General features: G+C 51.6%; 1 protein-coding gene across 1 annotated transcript; it reads right to left on the reverse strand.

Annotated features, from left to right (window-relative positions):
* Nucleotides 1–6,736: 6,736 nt before the first annotated feature.
* Nucleotides 6,737–13,000, reverse strand: LOC136992976 (olfactory receptor 14C36-like). The gene is made up of 2 exons (XM_067302994.1): nucleotides 12,098–13,000; nucleotides 6,737–6,757 (listed from the first exon to the last, which is right to left on the reverse strand). The coding sequence occupies exons 1-2, from the start codon at nucleotides 12,998–13,000 to the stop codon at nucleotides 6,737–6,739; spliced, it is 924 nt and encodes a 307-aa protein (XP_067159095.1).
* Nucleotides 13,001–16,816: the final 3,816 nt, after the last annotated feature.

A 16,816-nucleotide genomic window follows, 5' to 3' on the forward strand; every position in this document is an offset into this window, starting at 1 on the left:
TGGCCATCTGAAATGACACTAGATGCCTCCTACTACTAGGGCTCCACTCACTATAAAGCTGAGACATAGGAAGATCCCAAAGCTACAAACAGCTAATGCAATTCAGGGCAGACACTTGATTTAATGACATAGAAAGAGGCTGGCAGGGCCATGTCGGATACCTGGGGTGTCCAGCACATCCACATGTCTCTAGTAGTTCCAGCATGGGACCTACAGGAAGCCATGCCTTTTTGGAGCGCTTGCTGGGCAAGTACCCCAGGGCATCTTGGGTTTCCTACCTGTGCCCAAACAAATGAATCCCACCACTGCCTTTAGGCACAGTCTGCACTGTCTACATCCAAGCATGCTGCACAAATGGGAGGCACATCACACCAAGGGCTCCACTCTAGTCTCTGCACTTTCAAATCCTTCTAGCTCTCCTCCTCCTGAACCCCTTCTCACCCCCCAAGGATGATATGAACAGGGACTGGGCTAATGATGTCCTCAAGGTGGCTGGATCACAGAACCAGGAACCTCTTCAGTGGCACCTTGTCCTTCCTGGATATTATTTCAAGTCTGTCACAGGCCCCAAGGTGCTGCAGAGTCAGCTCAGGCAGCCAACCCCTCTCCTGCCATTCCTGCACACCCCAGCTCTGTTTCTCGCTGGCCTTGGGCACTGCAGGCTTTGCTCTCTTAGTGGGAACCTCCTATCACCACTACATTGCCACCTGCTATGTAGGCCAGCATATCACCACTTGCAATCAAAGCTTTTGCACCCATATGATCCTTGGTAACATGTTTCCCTGTGACTGGTCTTCAGTCGGTGCCACAACTGATGCTCTGCTGCCCAAATATATGCAAACATATGCAGCCTGGGGTGCAGCCAGGAGCAAATGAAGATGCACAGGCTGTCAGAGGAGTGCCACATGGTTGGAATAACTTAGGTGTGGTTGGACCACACGCATGACTGTAGTCCTCCAAGGGAAGACTGCTTGTACAGAGTGAACCCCCTCCACAGCCTACAACACCTGTACATTACCACACGATGCCAAATGAGTGTGACAAATGCAGAAAGTCATGACATGAGGGTGATTGCACTCTAACATCCATGAGGTCCTTTGCTGATCCACTAATATAGAGAAGGACTGGAAAAGCCTTAAAGCTCCTAGGCACACACAGGTAATGTTGACTTTGTCACCATGGGAGGTGAGGGAGCTGAGTTTGTTCAGCCTGGAGAAGAGAAGGACTTGGGGACACCTAATAGCAGCCTCTCCATGCCCACCAGAATGTCGTCAAGGAGATGGAGCCAGACTCTTCACTGCTGTGCATGATGCGAGGGTGAAGGCCGATCGGTATTAGCTGAAAGAAGAGAGGTTCAGGCTGGGTGTAAGGAGAAACTTTTGACCCATCCAGAGAGCCAAGCACTGGGGCAGGTTGCCCTGAGAGACTGTGCCATCTCCATCCTCAGAGGTTTTCAAGTCTGAAATGAGTAAAGCCCTGAGCAACCTGATTGGACCTGATAGCTGACCCTGCTGTGGGAAGGAGGTTGGGCCAGAGACATCCTGGGGTTGCTTCCAGATGGAATGATTCTGCATTTCCTTCCACCCCGAGTCTTCTCTTGACCTTGGGAAAAAATTCAGCTTGCCTGTGATTGTGGAAGCAGATCTCAGAAAAGTATGATCAGATCAACTGCACGTTCCTTCTCCTGCTCCGGTTAGAGTCATTCAGATTCAGGACTGCTTGGCAGCTACACCCAAATAGCCCTGATTGTTCTTTTGTTTCACCTTTTATTGCATTTTTCCCTTTTTTCCACATTCCAAGTTCTTCTCTTTTAACATCCTGATACCCTCCCATGAAGTCAGCCAACCCCTGTTTACCCTATCTCCATTGGCCCTGGTTTTGTTCTCTTCATTCAGTTTTTCTGAGCTGCTTGCCATGGTGATGCCTACCTTTGCCAGCAGTCCCTTTAAAGGACTACCTCCTTTTATTATGCGTAGTGTCCTGCAGGTCCTCCTGCTGTTATCCTGTCAGAGGCACCACAAGACAGGATGAGCCATCTGCGCACACTCATTTACAGCTGACACAAGGGAGCTTCAGTCCAGAGTGGCCTTGAGAAACTTGGGGATTTGGCCAACAGAAACCTCATGCTGTCGTACAAGAAGGTCCTGCACTGGGGGACAGAAGAGCCCATGCATCAGGAGAGGCTGGCACCTGACTGTCAGAGGAGCGACCCTGATGAGAAGGGCCTGGATGTCACAAGGGATGCCATATGAGCCAGTGGTTCACGCTCACTGCAAATGAGGCCAGCTTCATACGAGGCTGCTTCAGGAAGAGTGTGGACACCCAGACAAGTGGAATTACCTTCCGCCTTGACTAGGCCTGGTGTAGCCATGTCTGGAATAGCGTGTCCCAGTGTGGACTGCCCAGTGCTGGAGGAATGGGGAGCAACTGGAGAGGGTCCAGAGGAGTCTTCCGAGATGGGGTTAGTGTGCTGAAGCACAGCGCCTGAAGGAGAGGCTGAGGGACCTGGGCTTCTTCAGCCTGGTGAAATGGAGGTAAAGGGCAGCGTAGTAGTAGCCTCCGAGTGCTTGAAGAGATCTTGGATCTCTTCTTGATAATGGGAAACAGCATGAGAAGGGGAAACCAGGCCAAAACAGGAACCCACAGCTCAACTCCAGGGCAATAAGGCAGCATACAAGAGGTGGAAGGAGGGATATGCAGCAAAGGAAGAATTCAAAAATATTGTCCAGTAAAGATGGGATGGTGTTAGGGAAGCCAAAGCTCTCAGAGGGTACACACTGGCAGGGGACATCAAAGGCATGAAGAAGCGCTGCTACTCCTTCAGGAATAGTAAAGAATAAAAGGGAAAATGTTGGCTCCTTGCTGAAAGGGGCAGAGAACCTAGTAAGAGCAGATGTAGGTAGGTCTGAGGAACTCGGTGCCTTTTTGGCTTCCGTCTTCACCAGCAAGGTCTCCCGGGCTGTTGTGCCTCGAGTCAGGGCTCCAGGCAAGAAAAGGAACCAGCAGTGCATGAGGGCTGAGTGAGGGATGACTTGCAAGAACTCCACCCCTACAAGTCAGTGGGATTGGAACAGCTGCATCCAAGGACACTGAGAGAGCTGGCCAGCTGTTTGCAGAAAGGCAAACATTACATCCACTCTCAAAAAGGCCCAGAGGACAACCCAGGGAATGACAGACCATTCAGCCTCAACTGGTTGAGGAGTGTGTCATGGAGTGAGTCCACTCATTTCTGGGCACATGAGGGAGAAGAAGGTGATAGGGAAGAGGCAGCATGGATTTGGCCAGGGTAAATTGTGCCTCACTGCCTGATTGCCTTCTAGGATCACACAGCTGTATTTGTGTTTGGAGAGCAGAAAATGCCTTTCAACTTGATTTGAGCAAGGTGTTTGACACTGTCTCCCACGATATCCTTGTGGAATGCAGTTTAGTAATTTACTGCTTAGATGGCTTGACAAGCAGATGACTTGATTAGTGACATGGAAGAGGCAATACTCACTATGCTCGTTGAGGACAAAACAACTGCAGGGGGGGACCTCAGGCACATGCTTGAGTGCTGCCATTCAGAGGGCCCTAGACAGGCAGGAGGAATGGGCTGTCAATACATGGAATCCAGGGCATGAGCCACCTCCTCTGCATCCAGACCTCTTGCATGCACATTAGAACATTACAGTCTAGAAGAGTAGACAACCAGATGGGTAAAAAGCTGCTTGGATGATCAGAGGCTCAGAGGGCAGTGGTGAATGGGTAGTATTCTTCCTGGAATCCAGGGAGAAGTGGAGCACCACAGGGTCTCTCCAGGAACTTGTCCTGTTTATCATCTGTATCAGTGACATGGAAGGGGCAACACTCATCATGCCTGTAGATGAGGGCTGCCATTCAGAGGGACCTAGAGAGGCAGGAGGAATGGGCTGTCAGGAACCTCATGGAATTCAATAAGGACAAATGCCAGGGCTTGCACCTGCGATAAACCAACACCCCACAGTGTTACTGGCTGGGGCCTGAGGGCCTGGGGAGCAGCTCTGTGGAAAAGGACATGAGGGTGCTGGGGGACAGGAGGCAAAACATGAGGCAGCAGCGTTCCCTGGCAGCAAAGAAGGCCAGAAGCATTGTGGGCTGTATGAGCAGGAGCACAGGCAGGAGGTGGAGGGAAATGGTGATAGCCTTCTAGTCAGTATTCATTAGAGCACATGTAGAACCTTGCATCCAGGTTTGGGTTCCCAGAACAAGAAGGAGGTAGATAACTGGGAGCGAATTTGGCTGAGGGCCCTCACAACAGTCAGGGAGCTGGAGCACTTGCTTTGTGAGGATGCATTGGAACTTGTTGCCCTGACAGTGCTGTACAGTCTCCTCCTTTGGAGGTTGCCAACACCAGACTGGATGAAGCCCAGAGCAACCTGCTGCGACCCCAGAGCTGACCCTGCTGTGAGCAAGCAGATTGGGCTGGAGACCCCCTGAAGTCCCTTCCACCCTGAAGGAGTCCATGATTCTTCCCACTCTCCATCTTCCCTTGTTGATGTCAGGGAAAGCACACAGGTGCCCTGTGACAGTGGAAGCAGGCAGACTTCTTGTCTTCCTCTAGTCAGAATTATTCAGATGCAGGGCTTCTTGGCAGGAATCCCCAAGACAGCCCTGATCAATCCTTTTCTTCTTTTGGAATTTCCTTGGTTTTTTTCTTCCATTCCTTCTAAGTCTGTCTCTTTTACCACCCTGATCCTGTCCCATAAAGCCCACCCCACCCCACCTCACCCTTAACTCATTAGCGCTGGCTTGTTTTGTTTGGTTGGTTAGTTGGTTGGTTGGTTTTTTTTTTTTTGTGTGTGTGTGTGATTCGGACAACAGATACATCATGGAGATTTACAAGAGAAGTGTCAAATCCTGTGACTCGGTGGGAATAACTCCATCTATGAGGAGAGGTTGAGAGACCTGGGCTTCCTTATCCTACTGAAGTGGAGGCAAAGGGCAGTAGAGTAGGAGCCTATGACTGCTTGAAGAGTGCTTTCAGAGATGAAAGAGTTTTTCTTAGTATGGGGAAATATCATGAGAAGGGGAAAGAGCCACAAAATGCATCTTGAGGGGTTCAGACCGGACTTCAGGTCAAAAGAATGTCACCCGTAGGGTAGTGCTGAGGTGCAACAGGTCACCCAGAGGGAGTCTGTGATCAGCCCCTGCCTTTGTGTTTCAAGGAAAAGCAAGTGAGGACAGGCAGACATCAGGAGAGGTGGGGAGATCCCAGACTGAGAGCAAGGTGGGGAAGCAGCTTGGGTGTGTACATTCTGCAGGGAAACAGGCAGAGGTGTGGGAAAGCATAGGACAACCAGTGGTGGAGATGGCCGAGGGCACTGTCAAGGCTGAAAGCTCCCAACACAGCTAGGTCTTTGTCCTTTTAACTATGGCTGGTGTCTCTGTCACCGAGGCCCTCAAGAAGTTGCCGTTCCTTAAAGCACTGTGGCCTTGCTGCATCCTTGTCCCTTGGCACCCCAGGCAGTGCCATATCATGATCTTGCCCTTAGCGTTGTGCACCCACACCTGCAAATTGCCCCGAGGAAGAGACCTGAGCAATGCGTGAGGGAAAGCATCACCCTACCCAGGAGCTGTCTGTCGGTGCCTGGTTGCTCTGCTTGATAACACACTTCAAGGATGACTTGGCATCAGAGCCACCCTCACAATGTCTTTGCCTACCTGCAATCAGGGCCTCCAACTTTCGGCTCTAATCAGCCCCTGGGGAGCCTTTGTTGGTAATGGTCCTCAGTGGGACCCATTATCTTTCCAAGAAACTTGGGATTTGCTTCTTGAGAAGTTGCTTCAGCCTCTTCTCTGCATCTCAGCTTCATGGGCTCAGTACCAAATACACCCAAGGGGTCATTAAAATGCAAAAAACCCCTAAGGAACCGTGCCTGTTGCCATAATTTTCTTCAGCTCTTTAAATCTTGTGTCGCTAATTGGAAAGTTTGCAGGAGTGTATTGAAATTAGGCAAATTTCAATGAGCACCTGAAAAAAAAGAGGTCTGCTTCTCAAGCTTTCTTGATTCTTCACTTTTCAGAATAAGTCACACCCACATTCCCCAATTCATCGTGATCCACAGTGTCTCCTATTGAAGTCAGGCATGGAGGCAAAGCAGTATTTTTGATAGGAGACCTGTATGGAGAACCTTCCTCCCCAGCTCCCCAGCCCTGCCATTGCCCTCATCAGCCACTGGGGACTTCACATCACTCTTGTGAAAATCGAACCTTTTGCCACTCAAGGCTGTAGCTGAATGCTACAGCTCATGTGCACTAATTCCCACCTGCTTTCCTTCGAGAACTAGCTGCAAGCAGACACAGAAGGGTTTTTCTTAAGAGCAAACAAACAAAAATAAAACTTGGAACAGTTTAATAAAAGATACAAGACAGTCATCAACTGTATGGTAAGTCCAAGCTGCCTCCAGTGAGGTCTACTGCCCACAAGGCATAACCTGCCTTGAAATGTTTTCCACAGATAGATAGGAAAGGATACACAAGAAACACAACAAAGGAGGTGGCTAAAGAGACAAGGAGACTGCTGAAAGATGAGGCAAGCTTCAGACTCCCAGCAGCTCAGAGCAGCACCTGGAGAGTTGAGAGGTACCTGAACAGATAAAGAGCAAGGGGAAGAGGAAAACTGGGAAACTATGGGAAGTGCATATGTCCAGAGAGTCTGATGCAAAGATGTCTTTAGAAATGACCAGTTTAATCAGGACATGTGGAAATATGTGAGGCATCACTGAGATTTATCCACAGCCTAACAGAACAGTGGAAACACAAGGTCAAGGGCAGATCGATATTTCTTCTCCCCAGATTAACACCCTTCCTGAAGATTTGCACTCTTTCATCATGTTCATTGAAGTAGACTAAAATAATCACCAATGGGCCCTCTCTAAGCACTGAAGGGAGACTGATTCCAGCATTACAAATTGTCTCACCAGAGGATGGGTATTTGAAAGAGGTGGAAATGTTCAACTCTGGAAGCCCCGATTCCCATCTCTTAACTAGGCAGGACACATAGAACGAGGCAAGAAGGGAGCTCATTGACAACAAGGAGGAGGCTGATCTCACCCCAGGCCAGACCCCATCAGTGCAGATGTCTCTGTCAAATCCAGGTCTCTGCACTTCCCTTTCTCATCCAAAGAGGGAACTAAGTTGTCTCAACTGAGCTGTTTCGAGATACATTTCTGAATGACAAGCTCAGGTCCCGCAGGAGACGCCTCCAAAACTTCCAGCACCACATGGCAACATGACTACCCCAGGGCATCTCAGGCAGCAATAGCCTCTCTCTGTGGTCAAATGAATCAAGCCCCAAAAGCAGATCCTAGTCATAAGTTGAGATCTTCTCAAAAAATAACTCACTGCAACAATAGACAAGAAATCCTCATTTCCAAAACTTCACACAGTTATTACCATTGCCAAATATTTTTTCTTTCTTTTTTATTAATTGACAGCACCATGTTCATGCACTACAGGAATTACCCTGTCTATGCAAGTGTATATATATATATATATATATATATATATATATACACACACACATTATTCATCAAAATGCATTTGCTACCAACACTCTGAATGGAGAAACTTTATTCTGAGGAACTGCTTTATTTAAACTGTAATATTTCAGTTCTCTTCTTCTGCCTCTCTGTTCTTTCTTCTCCCTCGGCCTCTTCTCTCTTTACAGAGCCCTCCAGGGAACAGTGCGCTGAATCACAGCACTTAGGGTAGGGGAGACCCCTGGACATCACCTAGTCCCAGCCACCCTGGTCAATGCAGAGGGAGCTAGATGAGGTTGCCCAGGGCCTCCCCCACTTATGCATTGGCCGCAAGGGTGCTGAGAGTGCGCTCCATCCACTGTGCAGGCCATTCATCAAGATGTTAAACAGTCCTGCCCCACATGTTGATCACTGAGGGATGCCGCTAGGAACTGGCTGCCACTTGGAGCTTGTACCACTGATGACAACGTTTCATCCTGAAGGTCCATCCAATCTTCCACCTGCCTCATGGTCTGTTGATCCAGGGCTCAGCTCAACAATTTGCCTATAAGGAGACTCTGGGGGACTGTGCCAAAGGCCTTGCTAAAGTGAAGGTTCACAAGATCCCCTGCTTTCCCCTTGTGCACACAGGCATTCATCTTATGGTAGAAGGCAATCAGATTGGTCAGGCATGCTTTCCATTTCCCCTTGGTCAACACATGCTGCCTCTTCCAGGCCTTCTCCTTCATATGCTTGGAGATGGTTTCCAGGAGGATTTGCTGCATCACCTTCACAGGCACTGAGATGAAGAGGACCAGCCTGTCATTCCCCACACCCGCCCTCTTGCCCTTCTGGGAAATGGCTGAGATGTCTGCCTTTTCCCAGTCATCAGGAACCTCCCTGATTACCATGACATTTCATAGACAATTGGGAGTGGTGTTGCAGTGACTCCCGCCACCTCTCCCTGCATCCTGGGGTGCTTCCAGTCTGGTCCCGTGGACTTGTGTGTGCCCACTGGGCAAAAGTCCTCCCCAGCAGCATCTTTGTCCCCCTTGGGTGAGGCTTTGCTAACACAGGTGCTGCCAAAGGACTCGGGGGCCAGGGAGGCGTGACAGTAGACAAGACCAGGAAAAGACAAGGTGAAAGAGGCAATGAGCTCCTCAGCCTTTCCCCTCTCTTTGCCACTACGTTCCCTGCCCCACTGAGCAGGGAGAACACATTTTCCTTGGATGGCTGCCTTGTGCTGCCAACATCCTTGCATAAGACCTTTAGGCTACCCTCCCCATCCCTTTCTAGATCCAGCTCCAGCCCACCTCCATCTGAGCTTTGGCTTGCCTAATTCCATCCCAAACAAGATGAAATCCTCTCTGCTGCAGTCCAGGGTGGTGACTCTGTTATTCCTCTTAGTTCTCCACCATCTCACAGTCACTGCTGTGACAGACAACCTGTACGTTCACATCCCCATCCAGCCTGAGCTTCAGGCAAGAAACCAAAGGGAGGGTGGCACCATCTACTTAGAGGTGCAAACTACAGAGGTACAGAAATCACACCGCAGAAAAGCTTGTTGTTTTCACTTCACCCCCTGAGGGGATCCTGGCAATGGCCTTTCAGGTGGTTAAAGGTGGATGCAAAGAATTTCCGTTGTAATGTAGCTTATGCCTGAGGCAGTGCCTCCCAGGCTGCCCTTACAGGCAACGGGGAGGAGGAGGTGTTCACCTGCCTTCTTTTAGATGGTCCCATAAAGCACAAAGGACTCCTGTCCCAGAGACATTTGCTCTGTGCTTGGAATGGGGCCTGAGATCATAGGCATTCAGGATAATGCAGGTTGAAGAGACCACAGGAGGTCTGTAGTGCAACGTGCTGCTCAAAGCAGGGTCAGATAGAGGGTCAGAAATCAAAGAATGCCCCTGCCAAAGGACTTCTGGGGATGATAGTGATGGAGAAGTCAGTAGAGGGTTGATGGGGTGGTACAAGTCCCATGGACAAAAGGCTTTCCTTTTTCCCCTTCTCCCGAGAATGAAAGCCTCAGCTCTCCACAAAGAAGAAGCTGGGACACTAACTTTGCCACTAACATGGAGATGGAAAAGATCCTGAGTCCCTTACAGACAGAGGCTGGTCCAAAGGCCACCACCCCAATGTCCCAAGAGCCCCAGGCATGCCTGCCTTGCTGCTGGGCACCCTGCAGCCCCAGGCAGGAGGTGTGCGGGGAAGAGAGTGGTGTCTGCAGCCTGCAGCCTTGGCCACACAGCAGGTGTGGTGGGACCCTGGTTCCCTAGATGAGACTGGGCTCTCCTGCATTTCCCCAGTGAAGCCTGCATCCCCTCTAGCTGGGAAAACAGCCCGGCAGAGAGGACCAACACGAGAAAAACAATCTCTGTTCCGGGGTGTGCAGAGAGGGGGAAGTCAAGGGGGATCTGCTGATGCCCTGGACAGTGATTCCCTCCCTGCAGCCAGTACAGCCCTGCTGATGCCCTGTAACCCGTGAGCCCAGGAAGTGGGACTCTCATCTGCTCTGGCTCTAAAGATTTCTCAGCCCTTAAGACCCAGGATGCAAAGCACCGGTCTGGGGACACCTCAGCAGTCGAAGGGCCTGAATACCTGGCGTGTTGCCTAAAACTTTTTTGGAGTCTCCTGGCACTACTTTGACTCCTGTTGCACATGGAGCAGAGACTCCTTTGGGGATGAACTTGCTCACTGTGTAATTCTGAGGACAGGCTTGACCAGGCAGTACAAATGCCAGCAAGGCCTCAACCCCACAACAGTGTCCCCTGCCCAGAACTCTGCCTTCCAGCCCCTTCCTCCTAGAGGATTTGGTTTGGGAGGGACCACCAGAGATCTCCAGGAGCATGATCTGCTCTGAGCTGGGCTAACTTGACAGATAGATCAGGTTGGTAGGTGCTTTCTCCAGGAGAGTTTTTATAAGATTTCCTCTCCCCTGCCCCAGTGCTGCTCAACTACCATGGTTATTTCTTTGTTTTTTTCGTTAAACTCTTTTGAAATTTCCCTTACTTCATCTTTTCCTTGCTGTCTCTTGACCTTTCCTGCCCTTAGGTCCCAGCCAGACCAGCCCACCAACTTTGACTGAGGACCCTCACAGCCTCACTTCCAGGCACAACCTTCCTGGGATCTCCTGGGACCGCGCAGGCGGGCTGTGGTGGCCATCTCCAAGCAGAGCTATGTGCTGCGGATCCCTATGTGGTCTTAGACGAGAATGTATGGATACATGACATGACCCAGGCAGAGCCTGTGGGCCAATGCCAGGGCAGAGACAGGATCAACAGGCATGAGAAGTGAAAACCTCCAGCAGCTCCTCTCCACACCTGGGCTGGCAGTGATGCACCTAGCGGTGCTCCTGAGACAGTGACACAGGACAGGGGGCACTGTGAGCTGCAGTGCTGGGCACTGACCATCTGTGCTGGGTCTGGGAGTCCTGGCAGGTGGTGCTGGTGCCTGCAGCCCTAGAGAAAACCCCAACCCTGCTACCAGCAGTGAGTCCCCTCCATGACTGTCGGGAGTTTCTGGAGTGTCGTGGCTCCCATCTGCACCTCATCCCTCCACTGGCCCAGCCCTGCTAACCTCCATGTGGCCCAACAGCCCCACTGTGTAGGCACCATACAGGACAGGGTGCATTCTGGGGTGGGGAAACATCCCCCCAGCATGGTCCCCATGACAGCCCTTGGTGCCCCGTCCCCCTTGGCCCTCCTGACTGGCAGCCTCCCACCAGTCCCCAGACCCTGCTCAGCCCTGATCCTGTCCCCCTGGTGTTAGCAGAAGGCCATGCTCCAGGGTCTGATGAGGTCTGAGGCCATAAAGAGGCCAGGCAGGGCTGGGCATTCCCCCCATACAGGTGCTGAGCCCAGCAGGCAGATGGAGCTGGTCACACTCAGAGATGACCCCTCTCCAGGACCGTGGGGAATGGCCAGTGCTGGAAATAGCTGGTGTGAGGGTCTGGGTGTGTGAGGAGTTTCCTGGGGCTGTTTCTCCTCTCTGTTCATGCAGCAACAAGCTGGGCTGGATCTTGGCACTGAGGCACCCTATTTGAGGCCCCCATGGGAGGAGGATGGTCTACAGGCCCAGTAGACAGCCCCAGGACCTCCTCTGCATGCTCCCTGAAAGCCCTGCAGAGGACCCAGCAGAGGCCTCATCCTCCCAGGGATAACAGCTGGACATCGAGTCCTCCAGCTGGGCATGGAGCCTTGTCTGGGGGTGACTTTGGGGGTAAGGACCAGCATGCAGGGTGGGGGAGATTGTCTGAAGGAAATGTGCTGGGGACACTGCACAAGGGACAGCAGCTTTGGAGGAAGAGCCCAGCCTTCAGGCACCGCACCTGGAAGAACCTACTTTATTACAGAGATATTATGAGGGAGTCAGCTCTGACCCAGTGTTGGACACAACTTTATACGGGCACCGGGTGAGACAGAGCAGTCTCAGTGAAGGTGGAATGAATCCAACCACTTGTTCAGCAACACAGATAACAAGTACTACTACTAATAGTAATAAAAGTCATAATGAAAATAAAGTGAACAAACAAAGCTCAGTCTTGGTACAGAACAGAGGGGGAGTCATTTGTGGAGAGCAATGGCAATGTTACCAGTGCTGAAAAATGTCCGTGAAATCACTTTCCTCAGGGCATCCTTGAGCTCCTTGTTCCTCATGCTGTAGATGAGGGGGTTCACTGCTGGAGGCACCACTGCATACAGAACAGTCACCACCAGATCCAGAGCTGGGGAGGAGAGGGAGGGGGGCTTCAGGCAGGCAAACCCATCAGTGCAAACGAAGAGGGAGACCACGGCCAGGTGAGGGAGGCACATGGAAAAGGCTTTATGTCGTCCCTGCTCAGAGGGCAACCTCAGCACAACTGTGAAGATCTGCACATAGGACAGCACAATGAATATGAAAAACCCTAAAACTAAACAGACACTAACCACAATAAGCCCAACTTCCCTGAGGTAGGAGTCTGAGCAGGAGAGCTTGAGGATTTGGGGGATTTCACAGAAGAACTGGTCCACTGTGTTGCCTTGGCAGAGTGGTATTAAAAATGTGTTCCCAGTGTGCAGGAGAGCATTGAGAAAACCACTGCCCCATGCAGCTGCTGCCATTTTGAGACAAGCTCTGGTGCCCATGAGGATCTCATAGTGCAGAGTTTTGCAGATGGCAATGTAGCGGTCATAGGCCATGACAGTGAGGAGACAATACTCTCCTCCAAAGAAGAAGACAAATAGAAAGGTCTGTGCAACACATCCCAAGTAGGAAATGACCCTGGTGTCCCACAGGGAATTGGCCATGGATTTGGGGACAGTGGTGGAGATGGTGCCAAGGTCCAGAACAGAGAGGTTGAGGAGGAAGAAGTACATGGGGGTGTGGAGGCGGTGGTCACAGGCTATAGCTGTGATGATGAGGCCGTTGCCCAGGAGGGCAGCCAGGTAGATGCCCAGGAAGAGCAAGAAGTACAAGACGTGCAGCTCCCATGTGTTCGCAAATGCCAAGAGGAGAAACTCATTGAGGGTGCTGCCGTTGTACATTTGCTCCGTTGGGGCACTGGTGGACTGTCCAAGGAGGAAAAGACAGTGGCAAGTTAGAGCAGGCTTCCCTGAGCCAAACCCACTCTGTTTCTCACAGAAACCTCCACCTTTCCTCCGCCCTTTACCTTCGCTCAGCTCCCTTTCTGCAGCTCTGTTTACACTGGCTGAGGGTGCCATGCGGAGCAGGGGCCTCTGCCCATGGTGTCCAGAGGAGTCAGTCCTGCTCTGCTGGGGGGTGTAAATGGAGGTGTCAAACTGACCCTGCTACGTGGTGGGATACCTGGGGATGGGCGCTGGGAGCTGGGAGCAGGGGACTTGGTCCAGGTACCAGTGGGAAGTTTCTCTGCTTACCATAATGAGAGCTGAATACAGCTGTGTCTGCAAGAGAAGACCCTTGGGAGGGATTCATCTCCCCCAGCCTTGCCCTCTTCAACAGAGGTGTCTGTATCTGAATCAGTCACACCAGCTGCCACTCCAGCAAGGCAGAGAAAGAGTCAAGTGAAGGCAGGGGGTGACCTGACCCTTTCTAGATGTCTCTGTCCCAATGAGATAGACCCTGCCCTCACGCCAGTTTGCCATCTGTGCCCTTCCTGCAGGCACTGCAGAGGGAATGGGAAGCGACTAGCTCTGATGCACACATGCTGCAGCAGATTATGTCCACCGAGTTATGTGGAAGGGCTGTTCAACATTTGGAAACCCATTTTTCTCTGCAAAATGATCACTGGAGGAGTCTGAGGATATACATACATACATACACACACACACACACACACACACACACACACATATATGTATGCTTGTATTTTAGATGCCTCCATCTCCCAGTGAGAGCATTCTTTGAGGCGGTGGAAAACTGGCATTTTAGCTGCTCTAAGCATGTGCCCTTGTGCACCCAAAGAGCAAAAAACCCTCTGTGACTTTGTATAGGGTCACGGGACCTGGTCTGTCCATGAGTCTTGCCCCTCACTGCCCTGCACTTGCACCTCACTCAGATGAAGGACAACCACACACACAAATTCCTCTAAGAAAGTAACTAGACTGAGCTGGGAGTGGGGGAGTTCAGTTTCACAGTGAAGATTTCCAAATTCTTCGCTCTCAGCCCTGAGATGGAGAGAGTGGTGAAGAGTGTGACAAGGTTTCTGACTCACATGACCAGACCAGGGACTCTCAGATCTTACAGAAATGCTCCAGGGAAGCTGTGCTTTTTCAGAGGGCAGCTTGCAGCTTGACAGCACAGCCCCAAGAAGCAGTCCAGGGTCCTAAAGATGGACTCTCCCAAAAGGAGAGTCAGCTCATTCCCCAACGTGATGAAATGCATTGCCAGGAGCCTCACAGGTTGGAAGGGGATTGGGGCTTCTCACTACCAGGAAGGGAACACCATGCAGGACACACAGGGCCGGTGTCTTAACTGCAGCTGAACACCCCTGAAAGGTCTGAGAGAAACCTCAGCAAGTCCCTTCATCCTCACCTCAGCCTACAGACAGCACCACCATCACCTTCTTGGCCTCGGGAGGGTTTGCCTGACCTGTTCCTTAGAACCTGCAAGCACAGAGATGCCCCTGGACAGGGCCCTGCCTGTGGGAGGTTTGTGGAGGGCAGGAATGAGCACACAGAGGGTGGGAGGGGGTCTGTGAGCACCGACCAGGAAAAGACATTGGGACCGAGAAAGAGCTGCCAGCAGGGACAGCTCCAGGCAGCGGAGATGGGCAGGCAGTGAGAGGGAAGTGCAAACAGAAACATTATGGGGGGATGGAGTTGAGCAAGTCATGGTCAGGCCCTGCAGTGCCGACACCTCCCTCAGGGAGCTCAGGTCTGCCCTGCAGAAACCTCCCAGTAGCAGGGCACTGCCCAGGGCCATCCCCATGGTTGCAGGTGCTAAGGAGCAGGTCACATAAACCCTGAGGAGGCCAGCAAAGGGGAAGCTGGTGCTGTCTATAGACTAAGGGGTCTAAGGAAGGAGGAAGGAACTTTCAGAAGTTCCTAGCAGACACGTTGGCTGCTCCTGGAAACTGTTCATGAGTCTCAGTCTGTTGTCCAAGCCTGACAGCTCCCTTTCCGTTTTCCCCTTGCCAGGTGGTAGGAAATGTAAAGCACCATGTCAGGAAATTGGCTTCTCTTTCAGGAAATCCCTGCCTTCACTTTCCTTTTGAAAAGCCCCTTCGGAAACGTCCTGTGTATGAGCTAGCGCTATGAGCAGCCCTGACCCATGCAACACCCTGTCAGTGGGAGAAGGAACCTGCCCTGACAGAGGTCGCTCCTCCCACCCAGAGCTTCTCCTGGCAGTGCCGTGGGGAGCTCCCCAGGCAGGCTGAGTTCTGACCCTTGCAGGCGGCAGAGTCACTTACCGTGGAATACAGCAATGTGGGGCATAGGGGCAGCGCTCTGAATTACAGTCCTGCGCAGACCCCAGCTTCACAACCATGCAGCTTCCTTGGGAAAAGGGAGTAGGATGCCCTTCCCTGAGATGGTATGGGAGACGATCCCTGCTCTGAAGCACCTCCTCCTCCTCTGCACTAGAGAAGGCAGGAGAGAGAAGCTAAAAGTCCTATCAGTGATGGGATGGGATGGGTTCAGAAGACCCTTCCAGGAACCTCAGTAGCATTGCCCTGCAGCCAAAGACTTACCGTGTCAGGGGCTGTGAAGCTTTCCCCCACAAGGAGCTCTCCTCTCTCCTCCCACTCCACACCGCCTTGCACTTCTCTCTGCCTTGTCTCATCTCATGTCAGCAGCAGCAGGCAGTGCCCGGAGCCCTGCTGCTCTTTGCAGAGGAGCTGCTCCTGCACACAGCTGTTCCTTGGCAGTGCTGCCCACTTGCCATGAGTTCCCTCAGTCTGAAGAGCCTGTCCCTGCTCAGGAGCAGAGGCCCAGCTGAAATCATGAATTTCTCTGTCCGTTGTGCTCCCTCCTCCTGGGAAATGTTCACTGCAATAAACTAAAAGAGTTACTCATGGTCACCCTCTAACTATTGAAGGAAGACTGATTCCAGCATTGCAATTTGTCTCATCAGAGAGTGGTTGTCTATGTGAGGTGGAAACGTCAGCACCTGCAAGCCCCTATTCCTATGCCTTCACTAGGCAGGACACCTAGAAGCGGACAAGAAGGGAGTTCCTTTCCCCATGGTTCAAGTATTGATTCAGATGAGTCTGTCTGGGCACCTTATGCCAGGTTAGAAACCCGTGGGCTGGAGGGGGATTCAGATCCCTCCCGTGAACTCCACAAACACACAGGAGGTGAGTTTTCCTTTGCCAAACCTGAAGTGAGCACAACAGAGGTGTCTGCATGGGAGCTCCTTGTCTAAGCTCCCGTTGTAATCACTGGAGATGGAGGGTGGGAGTCAGCTGGTCACACACAAACACCTGGTGACATTGGAAGAGACAGAGGTGGTCGAAGGCATGTGCCAGTGTCTGCTTGTTTTAACGGAGCAACTATGATGCCCGAAACCTTCTAGAACCTGAGTTGGGGGCCTGTTGGGGAATATCCTTGGCCATCTGAAATGACCCTAGTGCCTACTGCAGCTAGAGCTCCACTCACTCTGAAGCTGAGACAAGCAGATCTGTACAATGCAAACACTGAACGCAATTCAGTGCAGACACTAGATTCAGTGACATAAAGATAGGCCATAGGCAAGGCCATGTCCGATGCCAGGAGAGTCCAGCACAACCCCAGGTCTCTAGCAAATACAGCATGGGGACCTACAGGAAAGGCATGTCCTTCTGGAGTGGTTGCTGGGAAAGCACCCCAGGGCCACTCAGTTTTCCTACCAGGGCCCAAACAACTGAATCCCACCATTTAGCTTTAGGCAAAGTCCATCCCATC

Source organism: Apteryx mantelli, chromosome 11, assembly GCF_036417845.1.
Source record: "Apteryx mantelli isolate bAptMan1 chromosome 11, bAptMan1.hap1, whole genome shotgun sequence".
Lineage (NCBI taxonomy): Eukaryota > Metazoa > Chordata > Aves > Apterygiformes > Apterygidae > Apteryx > Apteryx mantelli.

Bases quoted from the DNA above. Each gene is read 5' to 3' on its own strand.
- LOC136992976 (XM_067302994.1), bottom strand. From the start codon at position 13,000: ATGTACAACGGCAGCACCCTCAATGAGTTTCTCCTCTTGGCATTTGCG. The intron at 6,758-12,097 runs GTGATTTCACGG...CTGTTCTGTTAG, and splicing joins TCAAGGATGCCCTGAGGAAA to GCTGTGGATAAATCTCAGTG.